The sequence below is a fragment of the Syngnathus acus genome, chromosome 5 (assembly GCF_901709675.1).
Source record: "Syngnathus acus chromosome 5, fSynAcu1.2, whole genome shotgun sequence".
Lineage (NCBI taxonomy): Eukaryota > Metazoa > Chordata > Actinopteri > Syngnathiformes > Syngnathidae > Syngnathus > Syngnathus acus.
In genome coordinates, this window is record NC_051091.1 from 8,187,481 (window position 1) to 8,201,442 (window position 13,962).

Below are 13,962 nucleotides of genomic sequence, written 5' to 3' on the forward strand. Positions count from 1 at the left end.
CTAGCTTCCAAAATAAAACACCTAATGAACGACCTGCAGATATCCGAACATCTCCTCAATCCCTAAAATGGAAAGAACTTGAATCATTTGCTCCCTCCCTCGGTCCCCATCTGCTGTCTGTGTGGCTCTTTTGCTGCACGGCGTGTTCAACATATAGTTTATTTGTATTCCAGCAGTTTAATTTAGAGTCGAACATGCCGTCCCACGATCCATTTTGAAGCTATTTTTCCCCCCCATAGGAAATTATCAAACTGTCGCAGACATAAAATCTTTATTAGCACTGTAATATGGAGTTGTAAATTTGCACTGTGAGGATATGTCAAGTTTTCTTAATGGAAAAAAAACAACACAAGTTTTCTAACAATGCGAATTAAGTCTTTGAGTATTATTTCAGATCGTCTCTGTGCATTTTCTGGCACTCTTTGCATTCTTTTTCCCTTAACACACTGCTCTTTTGTTGATGTATGTGGAGAATTAGTCCTTAGATCCTCGCTGAACTGAGCTCCCAGCCTTCATAACCTCAATAGCGTTCGGCTTTAGACCTTCCACTCCGCTCATTTGTTTTGGTTGTTTGAAAGACGGGAGGATTAAGTGTCGTGGCTTGCAGTTGTCAGTCTGTACATTGCGCAGAGAGCAGAGTAAGTGAGGGTCTAACATTTATGTCTCTGTGTGGGAGCATTTGTAGCCAAGTGAGGTTTAGACGGAGCTGCGGACATGCAGTACATCCATATTTCTCTCGGCTTGACATCAATGCAAAGCTGTCTTGTTTGGTTTTAGTGCTCGTTTCCCTCCAGTTATAGCCTCCTGGCTCTATGAAGCAGCTTGGTGAGGTGTGTTTACTGCAGTACAAGTGATCTTATTATTTTTTTAATGCTGCCATGAGTTGACATTTCTCATCAAATTAAATATAAATTGGCATATACTGTCAAAGTAAAGTGTTTTTAAATTAATTTATAGGTCATGTTGATGGCCAAATTCTAACTTGAAATTATTTTTTGCTGACTCGTTTTTAACCCTAACCTGGCATTTCAACAGATGTGTGTAGACTTTTTAAATTATTATACAAAAACGGACTCTAACACTATAAGGTTTATGAGAAATGTATTTGTACATCTTAGTTTCATACATTAATCATTGCTCTGTATTAAATGTATAATAAATCATGCTTAAATTTATCCTCGCCCACCTGTCACAAGATGCAACTTGTGATAAAGTCCAACAATGAAATAGTTAAAAATGCAGCTTTTAAATTAATCGTGCTCAGGCTTGATTGTGTGTGTCTTGGAATAAATTTATAGGACAGTGGTGCCTTGAGATATGAGTGACCCAACTTTCGAGTGTTTCAAAATACAAGTAGTTAGGTAGATTTTTTGGGGGCTGAGCTGTGAGCAAAAAAAGATACGACACTGTGGGGTGACAGTGAACACAACACACTTCAGTAAGTAAGTAATTTGGCAGATAGCAAATTTGAACTGATTACAGTTAACTCCATAGCAGGCTCCAGGTTTAGAATCCCGCTAATTAGATTTTTGAGGGATTGTTTATCCCTCCATTTTGTTCCCGTTTATATTGGTTGTAATTCCCATCATGACCGCTAGACGGCAGCACACTTATCTCGTGTGAGTCTAAATCTGAAAAAAAAGAAAAGAAAAAGGAAATATACCTTTAGCACAGCCTAGTTTTGGTTTAAAAAAAATGATGCACCATGATGATCCAGAATATGATTCCAATTTCTGATCATTTTACAACGAAAAGATGATTTTGGAACTGAACTCGTGTCTCAGGACACCACGGTATTGGTTCTTCACTGTGCAGGTGTCTGCTGAATGTTCTCCTCGAGTGACACCATAGAAAAGGAATGGAACATGATGGTTATTGAAGACTGTTTTTCTTTCTGGCACCTCACTCGGACACAATGTCCTTGTTCTTGTGTTTGCCCTACGTCCTGCATCTGGAACACACTTCCCCATGCAGGCCACCCACTTGTGCTTGGCTGAGAGATGCCATATTTAACATATCATTTGTCAAATGATATCTTTACAGTCCAGAGAGACACCGGAGGTTTAGGCTCTTCACGGCATGCAGCAGGCGTTGACACTCCTTGCTTCTTTTCACCAGTGTTCCTCCCCTGACACGTTTTCTTCATTTGTTGTTGTTGAGAGTTTTAAAACTGGTGTAGAAGGTGCTGACCAGTGTTGCCTCGTCGTGCATGGAGTCCTTGGTGAAGGAGCGCCTTTGGCACACCGGCATCAGGAGCCTTCGAGGCAGCGGACCACTGAAGAAGAGGTAGATAAGGGGGTTGGCGCAGCTGTTGAGACTGGCCAGCAACATCAGGATGGTGAACGTGGCAGCTGCAGTGAGAATAGGTCAGAATATTAGGGACGCCTGTGCAATTTAGGAGAATTGGAGCTGGATCAAAAAATGTAACTCTACAAAGATTGTGGATAATTGTAGTTATATTTGCTGTGGTCTTTACACATATACATACTCATATGCCTTCAGATATGAATCAATAAAACTTGTTTTGTCTTGGATGCACAAATAGGAGAAACAAGCACTACGGTGGAAGTGTCAGAAAGAATTAGTAGATCTTAGTAATAAAACGTAAAGGGAAAAAAAGAGCCTTACGGATGGAAATGGCCCTATAGTCGCTGACCCCAAAGTAATTTGATCCTCCTCACTTGCCGTACTCTAATTGTGCCCGTGTTGTGAGGGGCCCTGCTTCCATATCATTTAATGTTTTTGTGATAAACATTTCAGAATTTCAGAAGACAAAATTAGATACTCAGATAAAGTTACAAATCTAATTCAAAAAAAGATCTCTATTGCCTTTTGCACGATATAAATAAAGATGATGGCTGCAGTTCAGAGATTCATGGCTCAAAGTGCGTGTGCGGATGGTGGGGTGGGGGCACGGTCCACTAAAATGCACATTTGGTATATTTGTCTACATTTCCCCCACCGTTTTGTTTTATTTTGATGGAGCGGCACTTACATTCCTTTGGTGCATTGGGGTCCCACGCAGACCACAGCTGAACTGTGAAGAAGGGGGACCAGCACACCACATATGCCAGCACAATAACAACGGTCATCTTGAGGGTCTTTACCCTGGCTTTAGGCATGCCGGCCGCGCCGCTGGCACGGGGGGGCAACGGGCCAGACAGGCCGCGCCGAGCCTTCCGGCGCAGATTCTGTTGGATGGCCCTGCAGATGCGCACTTGGCAGAAGATAAGTGTGATGACGGGCACCACGAAGATGACCGCGGTGGTCCACGTAATGTAGGTCTTGAGCCCCCACGGCTGGACGAAGTTGGCCCAGCAGTCGTACACACCCGGTGCCACCTCCACCCGGGAGAAGATGAACACCTGAGGCAGACTGCCCACCAGCGACACCCCCCACGCCGCGCACACGGCCGCGCTCATGCGCCGGTGCGTCCGCTGAAACTTGACCATGGGGTTGCACACCGCTTGGTACCGGTCCACCGTCATGGCCACGATCATATAAGTAGACGAGAACATGCCCAGAACCTGCAAATACTTCACCAGGCGGCAAACCAGGTCCGGCCCGATGAACCTGTCCGTGATGTCCCACATGAGCTGCGGGCACACCTGGAAGAACGTCACCACTAAGTCGGCCAGCGCCAGGTGGAAGACGAAGACGCGCATCCGGCTCATGTGCTTGCGCTGTCGCCACAGGACCAGCAGCAGGACGCCGTTCAGGACGGCGGCGCTGGAGAAAATGATGGCCAGCAGAGTGATCTCTACCCTGGCCAGAGTCTCGTCTCTCGGATCCGCCAGCTCGCTGTCGTTGATTGCTGGTGTCATCCTCGCCTGATGTTCAGGTGTGTGACCAAATCTTCAGCTTGCATGAAAATATTCAGAAATTACACTGTTTTTTTTTTTTTTTTAAAGTAGCTGCAGTAAGAATTGTGTGGCTGGCTGCCTTTGCACCACTTTTCAAGTCAGAGGTGGGAGTGAGCTCAGGCTGGAATCATCAAGTGTCCGTGTGTGTTTGTGCGCGCGCGCCTGTGTGCGCGTGTGTGCATGCGCGCTCCATTTGAAGTGACGCTGACACAAAGCGGAGGTTATTATTATCGGCAACAACAAATTTTCCTGCTGTTTCCATATTTGATTTAGAGCTTATGATTTACGGTGAGTCCTGAAAAACATCTAAAGTAAATTTAAATCTCAAAGTCAACTTGATATTTCAAGGTATTGCAAAGTTATAGCCAGAGACTGTGAAGATAAAAAGTCTTCACACTCTTGTTCAAATGCATAGTCATCAGCAACATCACAAATTGTTATAATTTTCACATTCTTTTTGTTAAATCAAGGTTATGAATTTATAAAGTGGGATAAAATTCAATCAAGAAATGGGGTCAAGTTGGATCATTAGAAGGACTAGCTTATTTTTTATTTTACAAAGGAATTCCCCAAATAAAATATTAATCATTGATATTTTTAGTAAACTATATTTAAAAAAAAATCACCGTGCTTATATCACGTGACGTCACCACCCAGTGGGCCAATCATATGGAAGAACAAGACAAATAGTGTCACACGACTTCTAACCGGATGTGAATCTTGTAAACATTCAAGTTGAGGCGGAAAAAGGTAGCCTTCTTTGTTTTCTTTTAAGTGTTACAGCTCAGCGGAAATACTTCAGAACAAACTTATGATTTCTGTTCCTTATAGCGTTTCGAGGCTAGTTAGTGTTTGCTAGACGCGACTGGCCGTAGTACGAAAACTAGTTAGCATTAGCGCTACGTGACGAACAGCACGTTCGCACCGATGTCTCAAGACGGAGATGCGTCCCTGCCCCCGTTTCGATCCCTGCACTCTCGCGTTCCCATGAGTCTTGTTTTCTGTAACCGCAGTCCCAGAGTGGTCCAGCCACTATGGATTGATTTCCGTGGGGAGCCACGGCCCTACAACGATTTACAGCCTAGAACGGGAAGAATAATGAACACCTACGTAGGTAAGCTAACGTTTGGCCAAAGTGATATTGTGCGGAGTGAGATGATTGTAAAATAGATCATTTTCAGACTATCCCGCAGCTCACCTGCTGAGAGTTGTGGTTAGAAATCACTGTTGAAATTCAACAATATTGTTGACTTGAGTTTGGGAATGTTTACCCCTCCCAGGCCACCCGTGGATGTTTAAAGATCTAGAAAGTGATGCTCTGATGAGGGTGAACGGCAACGAAGTCTTCCTGCCTGCTCTGGCAGATGGTGGAAGTGCTGCTTTTGTAAATATTACTCTGCCAGGTAGGTTTTTACACACGCACACACTTGCACATGCAATCCTCAAAAGAATGATTGCTGGTGGTATTGGTGGCACAATCTTTAAAAAGTGATTCTAAGACGTCTTTCCAGACCACCAGCAACTGCCATTCTGATTTTAAGATTTTATTTTCAGCCCATATCACCAACGTCTAAATAAGAAATACACAAACGATGACATTTCCTAGCATGTATTTAATTCCCATGTGTACACAGTTTACAGCCTCAAGGATCGAGCCCTTCAGGTGATCCGACGCCTGGTACGGCCAGAGGACTACAGAAGTTTGGAAATAGCACGGTGCCTGATCGAGGAGCTGGAAGACCCGCCCAGTTTGTTGAAAAGTTTACGACGCTTGAATCAACGTGTAGAGGACCATCTACTCGACAGAATGCAAGACCAGGGGGAGTGATTGAGATGACTCTCGGACTGTAGCTCAGCAACAAGGCAAGAAGCTAAAGAGTCAACTTTTTTCATCATTGGATTGTTTGAAAGTACAACTGAACTAATCTGTTCATTTCTTCTAAGAGGAATGTGGGCTGTATGAGCTATCTTCTGTGAAGGTGCATTTTTATTGGCCCGTTCAACTGCCCGTGTCGATCACATTCGTGACAAATGAGCTGCTTCCACAGTGGGATCATCAGAAAGGTGATCCTACTGGTCCTTGGAGCAGTGGTTATGGACATTGGAAAAATGATTTTAAAATGATTCATCATAGTTTTTTTTCCCCTTCCTTATTACTGACTGTATGCGACTGTTATCATTGGAATAAGTTCCATTTCCAACATCATGTTTGTCACACGACCCTTGTCCTCGTTTTCATCAGTGGTCCCCCGCTATGGTGTCATCAGAACACAAACATGAAAAAGCCAAAGAAAACCACAAGTAAGTCCTTTAGATATGCTCATTTCATTTTTGGGTTCAAGTTCAGGTTACTTAAGGGTTTTTTAAATTTTATGGTTCCACTTTATTGATGTCTTTAACTGCTGAGTGGTGAACATTTAAATGTATCACTTGAACAGATGCTATTTAGCTTGCATTATATTAAATATTACTCCTTTTTATATGTGTGTTTATTTGTCAAAGATTTGTTTCAAGTTACAATTTATTAATGTGTGGCAATGACAGAAATGGAATTCAGTTACACTCATGTAAAGCAAATGCAGAAGTCAATATTACTATGTTGCCGACCTATTGAATGTTGATTATAAAATGTATTTAGAATGATCATATACTGCCTCCAGAATCAACCTTTTTTACATGTTATCTCATTCCAAATTGAAATAAATATTTCATATTTCGTGGTCCAACCAGAGCCCCGACTCAGAATCTGATGTAACATCTCGGGTATTTCCACACTGTTATGTTTTTTTATCTACAATTTTTGAGGAACAAGATTCATTTAATCCATTTTGGATTACAGCTAAAAGAGGAATTATTTCAAAAGCATTTCTACCATTACTAAGATTTGTAAGCTGTAAAAGAAGAAGAGAAGCCGCGAACACTATTTTATGAGTTCAGAATGAACCAATCGCATTTACAAATGTCATGTTAAATTGTAGTGGTTCTAGTAGACTTTTGCTGACAACTTCCTTTCTTTCTTGTCGTGTTCAGTTGGCGCAAAACATACCTTTTGGAATTCTGGCCCAAAAAGGTCAATCTCAGATTCATTGTTTTATAACACAATTGAATGTGTTGTGTTTGGCTCCAAATCACTCCCATGTATTTTATGTTTATAAAGAACAACAGCAGGGGGGGAAAATCGTTACTTTTATAGGTAGTGTGAAAGGGGCTTGTGTAAACAAACAATTAACGACAGGGTGGTGCAGTGGGCAGCCTTCCACTGCTTTGGGAGCAGTTGAGTAAATTGCAATGCTTAGCCATTGTCGAGCGGAAACGCCGGGGCTCGTTTATTCCACCTTCCCATATGCTGAAGCCAGCCAGTATCAAACCAATGGCCGAACAATAATACAGTGCAGGCTTGAATGCGGTTATGTGATGCTGTTCGACTTCTTGTATGGGTTTCCAAAAATGTGAGGTTCATCGAAAATAAAATTCTCCACAGATGTCAAAGAAAATAGGTCATTAAAAAACGTTATTTTGTGAAAGGCCTTAAGAGGCAATCCAGGAGCATTCATTAAATTAAAACGCCACTGGTAAACTGCCAGTTAGCAATTAGCAATGAGCTAGCTTGCTACATTTCTCAAAGGATTCTGCATGGGCACTCCCAGACCCCTTTGAGAGCCAAGACCAAGTGTATGCCCAGTTTGTCGCTTGGAGTTACTCCAAGTCACTGGCTCTTTAGACTTGAGGCGTATTTTATTCAGCAACTCCAGACGATAGCTCGTATAACATCATTGTTATTGTTTCTGGCTCGTCTGCAGAAAAGCTTCGTCAGTAAATACAATACGCACCCATATAAAGATTAATTAAACAAAGGCGTTCAACACTGCGATAACTCAATTCAAAATGGGGACTAGTTGTAATTTACAATCAACAAAAAGGGCAGGAATCCACGAGTTCCTTGGTGTTCCAATTAATTTGTTGTTAATTTGAAAAGAAGGCGGACAAGCACCACAAAAACTAGATGAATGGATGTGGAATCCTCACATTACTTGCATTTGCCAGGGTAGTGTTGCAAAATAGTGTTGCTGGACAACCCAGTAAAAGTTCTCTTTGAGAGCCCGAAACAGTGCAGGTGCAGAAACAGCGTGATATGCAAGCTGCTGTGATTCAACTAATATCGTCATCATGACGCTTTCCTCAGCATGACATTTTTGATCCTGTCAGGAGTGCCCATCTCCAGTCTGATCATTGGAGCAAGATGAAAATGGTAATTCATATATCAATTCCATCTACCTTTTTGAAAGACACAGGTAAAACAGATCGATTTGTTTCCCAACCTTCAGAGAGCCAAGGCCCGTAGTCACGAGTTTACATTAGAAAAAAGTCATGGCACAGGTTTATGCAATGAAAACTCAAGGCCTGTTTAGTCAAACACAAAGCGGATATACGTGCAGTGTTTGTGTCAGTGGGAACATTTAATATTTTATTTCCAAGCATGCCAAAATCACAACCGCATACGTAGCCATCATCTGAAGTGTCTCATTAAAAGTCAGACGACAGATGGAAAGAGCATAAAAAGTTAAATGTTCAAAATACAGCAACTCAAACCATTTTGACAGTTTTTTTTTTTTTTCATCATCGCCATGGCACTTTTATGTCGTGTCTTGTGTCCTTTCCTGAAGGTCAGCGTCGTTAAACACCCACCTGCCTCAAAACATGCCAGTGCAGGAATGTTCTCAACAAATGTGCCAGGAGCGGCTTCTACTGGCTGGTGGAAACAAAAAAAACTCCTCATGTGAGTCTTGGTCCCACCTCCTTATGCAGCATATCACCATTATCATAAATTCCATCCATGACAACACATTCACACATGCTTGTTAGATGAAAGAATGACACCTAGTGTCTGTACTCGTTTATTTCGCAGCAAACCCAAAGACACTTCATTTTTAAATATCACAATACAGCCTTTGCTGATGATGGAGACTTGGATGCAACAGCAGTAATCCACATCAACGTCTCGCCTATGCTAGCCATTAGGGATTGTTGTTAGAAATTATAATAGTTTTAAAACATCAACATTTCTTCCCTTATAAATAAAGGATATAGCCTCGGTGTCTACAAAACAGTTCTGGGATTACACAAAATCTGAGAGGATTTTAATTTCCCAATCCTGTGCCTTGTGTTTAACGAGTTCAATAAAATATTTCACGCAGGGTAAAAGCATTTCTTTTTGCATCGTGAATTCTCACAGCCAGGCTGTGAGAGTGAACTAAATCTAATGTCACATATTCTTGATGAATTATGTTAGACGTTAAACATTTGCATTGTGTTGAATTATTGGCTTTATATTAAATTATGGAAGCTTTTTGCGTTTGTTTTTTAATATTTTATTTAGAGTGGGCCATTATTTTATGTCAGAATTCCGTTCCAACAATGACTATTCAGTTCATGTGATAATTTAAGGAGGAAAAAATAATAGATACTTTTTTAAGGTTTTAAAAATAATATTGGATAGGTGACACGTTTGTTTGTTTGTTTAGAGGACAAAACTACCACTAACAATTATTACTGAAACAAATGTCAGTAGGAAGACAAAATCATTTTCATAATAAGCATTTTATTTAAAAGTAATATAATATATAAATAAAACGCAAAAATAATCAACTAATTAATGAAAAACAAGAAGTACTGCGACAATTGACAGTACTTGTGCCATTATTATTCTACCGAAATGCTCGCGCCAGTCGTTTTGACCAAATCTCGCGAGGTGAGAACAAAGCATAGCTTTGTCTCCATCTAGCGTTACAAAAACGCTATAGCCAAACGACGTTCTATCAAGAAATAAAACTTCAAGGAACTTTATCGTCCTCAAATTTTTATCTTTCCATGGTTGCTGGTAGGTGCTGACTCGCTGAAACGGTCCACTCCGGTAATTCTAATAACAAATCTACTGATGTATCTACTTTTTTTCCGCCAAACGTCATGTTTGGTCTTTAAGTGCACAGTTAGCGAGCGGTAAAATATTGCTAATGTTGAGCTAGCTTGTTAGCGAGGCTAATCATGTGTCTTTCCTGAGTTACCACACAGTAAAAAGAAATTAATATTTGAGACATTGTAATGTTTTACTTCAGTACAACATAAACCGATTGGCTTAGTGGACTCGGCGTGTTCAATTTTGTACGAGGTCATGATTGCGCCATATTTTATTTACGATGACTACTTATCGTTCTGAATTTTAGCCATTTGTTATCAAGTATCAGAAATAATTTAAACAAAATTCATACATAAATTCATCACTAAAGTTGTGATCTATGTATCATGTGTCTATCTAGGTTATCCAACATGGACAATAACAGAAGAAAGGTGACAAAGCTTCAAAGAGTTCAAAGAAGTTTGTCCCCAACTGAATGTGTTGGTAAAAGACATGAAGCGCTCATGCTGGGCAGAGTGTCACCGAAAGCAGATGAGATGAGCGACTCCCCAGGTCATGCCGGCTTTGGCACACTGAGTCTCAACACCCCTCAGAAGAAAGCAGAGGCAACCCCTGATGCCGTTGCCTCTCAAAGCAAAGCTGGGTTAAGGAAGCGCACCAGGAAGTACTTTGAAACATTCACGCCCCAGGTGAATGTTGTGTATGATGTTTCATGGAAATCCTGTGACTTAAATAACAAGACTTTTTTTATGTGTGGCCATCTTGCAGAACACCTATCAGCAGGATTCTCCACAAAGTAGAGTATTTTCTCCTCCTTCAAACGTTTTCATCAAGAAAAAGGACAAGACAGCAGAGGAAGGCTTGAAGGCAGTTTACAAGACAGCAATATCTGCAGCTCTGGCCGGAAGGGGATTGATGAGCAAGCTTCCTAAAATCAGCAGCCACTTGTCTCTGCCCTCTTCAACAAGCCCTGATGCGAAGACTGAAGAACACAGCCAGGCTCGTGCTGTTGGCCAAAAAGATGACGCAATACCACAAGTGGGTAAAAGGGTAAGTCTCAATCAGTTGAAACTTTTTATTGCCTTACTTTAAATGAGCACATCCCAAAAGATTGGTTAGAATGCATTTAGTGTCATTTCCGAGTTGTCTTTTACAACCCTCTGGTTCGAACGTCTGCCTCAGGTCTCTGTTTATCACCTTTGATGCTATCTCTGAAGACACGATATTTGCAGGACAACTGCAATCACTTTGATGTCTATAAATAAAATGGTGGCTTTTATTGGGAGTGTAAAAGGAGTTTTGGCAAACAAACAATTTGGTGTAGTGGGCAGCGTTCCACCGCTTTGGGAGCAGATTGGTTGCCCCAGGGCACCTCTGTCACTGCAAATACACGGGCTTGTTGCTCAGATGATGAAATCAAACCCTTTTGATGTGCTGAACTACACAGTGGAAGTTTGAATACGATGAGTGATTTTTGTCTTTCAATATACACTTTTTGAGATATGTGATATTACAATTTCGTCATTGTTGTCTTTCAGGGCGTAAAAGATTGTCTCTACTACCAAGGCGACGTATTTGCATCAGAGTCTGAACCTCAAAATCAGGATGTGAAATCTTTGATGCCTCCTCTTGAGTATATTCCAGATTCCTTGTCTTACCACCGTGCGGCTCCTCGGGATGACGACTCTGACGGCTGGAATTGCCTGAGCCCGCCAAAGAATTTCAGCTTTAATGCTCCATCTCCCATGTCATCCCCGGGTGAATGCTGTGATGACTTTAGTTGGAATGATTTTGATTCATACAAACAGCAAAAATACAGAAGCCCTTGTTCTGCCGAAGTGGGTCGCAAAATTCTAATCCCCCAGACCGTTCATTTCTCCGACCCTTTTGCTCTGCCTCTACATACAGACAGTAGCCAAAGTACCTCATCAGCCACACGCCGACAGTCATACGCCGGCTCGTCCGTCCATTCCCCCCGTTACACATTTCAGCATGATGTCGTATCTAAGCCGAGACTGTCCATGGGTGAAGCTCCGCCCCCTTGGTCAAGTTACCCCCACAGCTCCGGTGGCTTCATCGACACGCACTGCCATCTTGACATGCTCTACGCAAAACTGCGCTTCCGCGGCTCCTTCGGTCGTTTCCGACGTGACTACCGCAGCAGCTTTCCGACAGAGTTTCAAGGCTGCATTACGGACTTCTGCAACCCACAGCTCATGTACAAGGAAGCCCTATGGGAGGGGCTTCTGTCTGAAGACATGGTCTGGGGGGCTTTTGGGTGCCACCCACACTTTGCTCATCAGTACTCCCGTGTCCATGAACACAGCATACTCAACGCCATGAGGCATCCAAAAGCCGTGGCGTTTGGCGAGATGGGTTTAGACTACTCCCATAAAAACTCCACACGTGTCGCAGAGCAAAAAGAGGTCGGTTCAAAATGACGTCATCAGAACTGAGTGACGCGTCCATGTCCTCATGGTTGTTTGTTCTTTTGATGCGAAGGTGTTTGAGCGGCAGCTGCGACTGGCTGTCACCATGAACAAGCCTCTGCTGGTCCACTGCAGGAATGCGGATGAAGACCTGATGGACATCTTGAAAAATTGCGTCCCCAGAGATTACAAAATTCACAGGTGTGTAGTCACATGATCTTGTGGCTTCTTGTTGGAAGATGTCACAATATTTCTAATTAAGGATAAAAGTGCAAAAAGAACAAGCTTTCAAGCACAATCCTAACCTTCATGCTTTGATTCATTTTGGTTCATAGGCACTGTTTTACAGACAGCTACCGGGTGATCGAACCCTTCCTGGAAGCGTTCCCCAACCTGTACGTGGGCTTCACAGCTGTGATCACCTATTCCAGTGCCAACGCAGCTCGAGATGCTGCCCGCAAAGTCCCTCTCGACCGCATTTTGCTGGAGACAGATGCACCGTATTTCTTGCCAAGACGGGTATGTTCACTTTCAGGCCTTTAAAAAAAAAAAAAGTCATGTCTTTTAAATGATTCTTCCATTCTGATAGGTGAAGAAAAATCTCTGCCAATTTTCCCATCCCGGACTGGGCATCCACACACTGCAGGAACTGAGTCTGCTCAAGGGGGTAGACATGCCCACCCTGCTCAAAACCATCCGAAACAACACCACTCAGCTCTACGGCATCTGAGTGCCGAAGGTCAAGGTGTTGAATGTTAGAAAAGTCAGCTTTGCTGGAGCTGGTTTCTTTGTGGCTCCTCATCGATAAATGTATTGAATATTTACATGTGCAGTGCAGTGTAATTTAGTAGGTGAGATTCTGATATTGTTCTGATTTTATTGGTTTAATATATCTTATGTAGTCTGTTTTTGGTGGTTTGAAAGCTTGGCAAATAAATGAAATACAGTTCAATTCCTGCAGTTTTTGAAACAGCTGTGCCCACAAGAAAACACAACATCACAGTACATTAAGATGTGGAAGTGGACAAGCAAACCATTTTTTGGCTTGATAGGAGCAAATTTCCACTTAATGTCCGTTTTGAGTGCTTTTCAGTTTGAGCACGAAACGTGAAGTGGCATTGACGGCTCAATCATGGCAGACAGGTAGGGGGTGTTCTCTTTTTTTTTTTTTAATAAATACACTCCCAACGTGTGTTGTTTTGAGTGCTTTTCATTTTGAGCAGGCAAGGTTGTGAAGTGGCATTGACGGCTCTGACTCATGGTAGACAGGTAGGGATGTGCTTTTTTTCCTTTCTCAATCTCTTTTTCGATCCCAACATGTAGGTCAGAACACACTTTGTTCCGGAAGCTACAAATGTACACAAGACATGCAGCAACACGTCCACATCTGCTTTGATTCGTTTGACCCTCTCGCTCTAGGCGGGAATAAGATGTTTGTCGAAGAACCATTGACGTTTTCTGTTTATTTGGAAGCATCATAAGGTAGTCGATTTTCAACCATCACATATCATGCGAGTTATTTACTGTGGCGGACCCTGACTGAAACTCTAGAGTCGAAGCTCCGTCACATTTGAACAGAAGTGTCGAATAGAACATGTCACAAAAAAAAACAATGAAATAAAATTATATTAGTATTTCAATGCAGAGAAGAGAAAAGGATAGTCTGCATTTAACAACTTTACATGGAATAGAAATAATTACAATTTAATAATATTAGAATAATATATTGATTCTTAACCTCAAGCATTACATTATA

At 42.0% G+C, this 13,962-nt stretch overlaps 3 protein-coding genes across 4 annotated transcripts; 2 read left to right on the plus strand and 1 right to left on the minus strand.

The window, feature by feature from the left end:
* Nucleotides 1–1,084: 1,084 nt before the first annotated feature.
* On the minus strand, nucleotides 1,085–4,004 carry LOC119123501 (oxytocin receptor-like). Its single transcript, XM_037252662.1, has 2 exons — nucleotides 2,996–4,004; nucleotides 1,085–2,351 (listed from the first exon to the last, which is right to left on the minus strand). Exons 1-2 carry the CDS (start codon nucleotides 3,822–3,824, stop codon nucleotides 2,143–2,145), a joined length of 1,038 nt encoding a protein of 345 aa, XP_037108557.1. The 5' UTR covers nucleotides 3,825–4,004; the 3' UTR covers nucleotides 1,085–2,142.
* Nucleotides 4,005–4,551: 547 nt separating this feature from the next.
* On the plus strand, nucleotides 4,552–6,343 carry vhl (von Hippel-Lindau tumor suppressor). Its single transcript, XM_037252365.1, has 3 exons — nucleotides 4,552–4,977; nucleotides 5,144–5,266; nucleotides 5,498–6,343. Exons 1-3 carry the CDS (start codon nucleotides 4,791–4,793, stop codon nucleotides 5,689–5,691), a joined length of 504 nt encoding a protein of 167 aa, XP_037108260.1. The 5' UTR covers nucleotides 4,552–4,790; the 3' UTR covers nucleotides 5,692–6,343.
* A 3,325-nt stretch (nucleotides 6,344–9,668) lies between these two features.
* Nucleotides 9,669–13,158, plus strand: tatdn2 (TatD DNase domain containing 2). Of its 2 annotated transcripts, none has more exons than XM_037252678.1 (7): nucleotides 9,669–9,741; nucleotides 10,178–10,466; nucleotides 10,546–10,827; nucleotides 11,316–12,203; nucleotides 12,280–12,407; nucleotides 12,542–12,725; nucleotides 12,796–13,158. In XM_037252678.1, the coding sequence occupies exons 2-7, from the start codon at nucleotides 10,188–10,190 to the stop codon at nucleotides 12,934–12,936; spliced, it is 1,902 nt and encodes a 633-aa protein (XP_037108573.1). In that variant the 5' UTR covers nucleotides 9,669–9,741; nucleotides 10,178–10,187; the 3' UTR covers nucleotides 12,937–13,158. The 2 variants fall into 2 exon arrangements, with proteins under 2 accessions (XP_037108573.1, XP_037108574.1); XM_037252679.1 differs by having other exon boundaries at nucleotides 10,558–10,827.
* Nucleotides 13,159–13,962: the final 804 nt, after the last annotated feature.